Here is a 1108-nt window from a genome sequence, read left to right on the forward strand (position 1 = left end):
ACAATCAATACCTGCAATACGACACGCAGAACAATGAATACACAATATTGAAAAATGACAGTGCAAAAGGCCAAATCACTATCACATCATATTACATGAGAAAACCTTAAGAGTAAGTTCTAAAATTTCTTACTAGCAGCTGTTTATAAACAGATGCTAGCAATCAAGTTGCCATGGCTTAACAAGTTTCCATTAATCAGTTATACAATACCTGCAATACGACACGCAGAACAATGAATACACAATATTGAAAAATGACAGTGCAAAAGGCCAAATCACTATCACATCATATTACATGAGAAAACCTTAAGAGTAAGTTCTAAAATTTCTTACTAGCAGCTGTTTATAAACAGATGCTAGCAATCAAGTTGCCATGGCTTAACAAGTTTCCATTAATCAGTTATACTTGTCTACATATGCTCTTGCAATCTACACCAACTATGGAATAAAATGCAATATGAACCAAGAGTCATAATACCTTCATCATCAAAAACCCCAAACCAAACCAAGAAAAAAAATTTAAAAAAATAAAAAAAAAAAAAAACAAAACAAAACAAAACAAAACCCAAAAAAACACCTCCAAAAAAACCCAAACCCAAAAAACCAGATGTGGACAGTTACAAGGGCTCAGGTGTCAAAAAGCAAATTTATTGTGCCAGGCCAACTTGCCCATTAATGATATATTGTTTGTATCTTGCATATGCCTCAAACTAGTCGTTAACTGTCCTTCTGCATGTACAAGAATTAAAAGCCAGTGCCCTACCTGCCAAATAAACTGTCATGTACTCCATGGACTGAACACACGCTAAGGTCTATTAATCCTTTAGGTTTTGTGGCTCGTTTTTCACTTTCAAAATAAATAAGCTGGGCATCATTTCCCTCCAATATAAAGTACAAGTTTTTCCATCTCTTTCCTTTACCTGTAAAGAATGCAAGTAAGAAGTTAAAATATTGTTTTAAAGAAAACATAAATTTTGTAAATGAAGAAAAAGGAGAGCACTAAGGTTTTTGTCAAAACAAAAAAACAATGTACAGTTAATTGTGCTTAAGCAATATCATCGGTATACATACTGAATTTTTTGCAGCATGTAGCTAAAACTAGACGCTC

At 33.3% G+C, this 1108-nt stretch overlaps 1 protein-coding gene across 1 annotated transcript in view; it reads right to left on the reverse strand.

Annotated features, from left to right (window-relative positions):
* The window catches only part of LOC103807009 (ras GTPase-activating protein 1-like), a gene marked incomplete at its 3' end in the record, with an annotated part of 8103 nt that overhangs the window by 5319 nt on the left and 1676 nt on the right, over nucleotides 1–1108 (reverse strand). The window contains exon 3 of the mRNA XM_009079726.1: nucleotides 764–920. Coding sequence (XP_009077974.1) covers nucleotides 764–920 — 157 coding nt within the window. The remainder of the gene's footprint in view (nucleotides 1–763; nucleotides 921–1108) is intronic.

The sequence above is a fragment of the Acanthisitta chloris genome, unplaced genomic scaffold, assembly GCF_000695815.1.
Source record: "Acanthisitta chloris isolate BGI_N310 unplaced genomic scaffold, ASM69581v1 scaffold10508, whole genome shotgun sequence".
In the NCBI taxonomy this organism is placed as follows: domain Eukaryota; kingdom Metazoa; phylum Chordata; class Aves; order Passeriformes; family Acanthisittidae; genus Acanthisitta; species Acanthisitta chloris.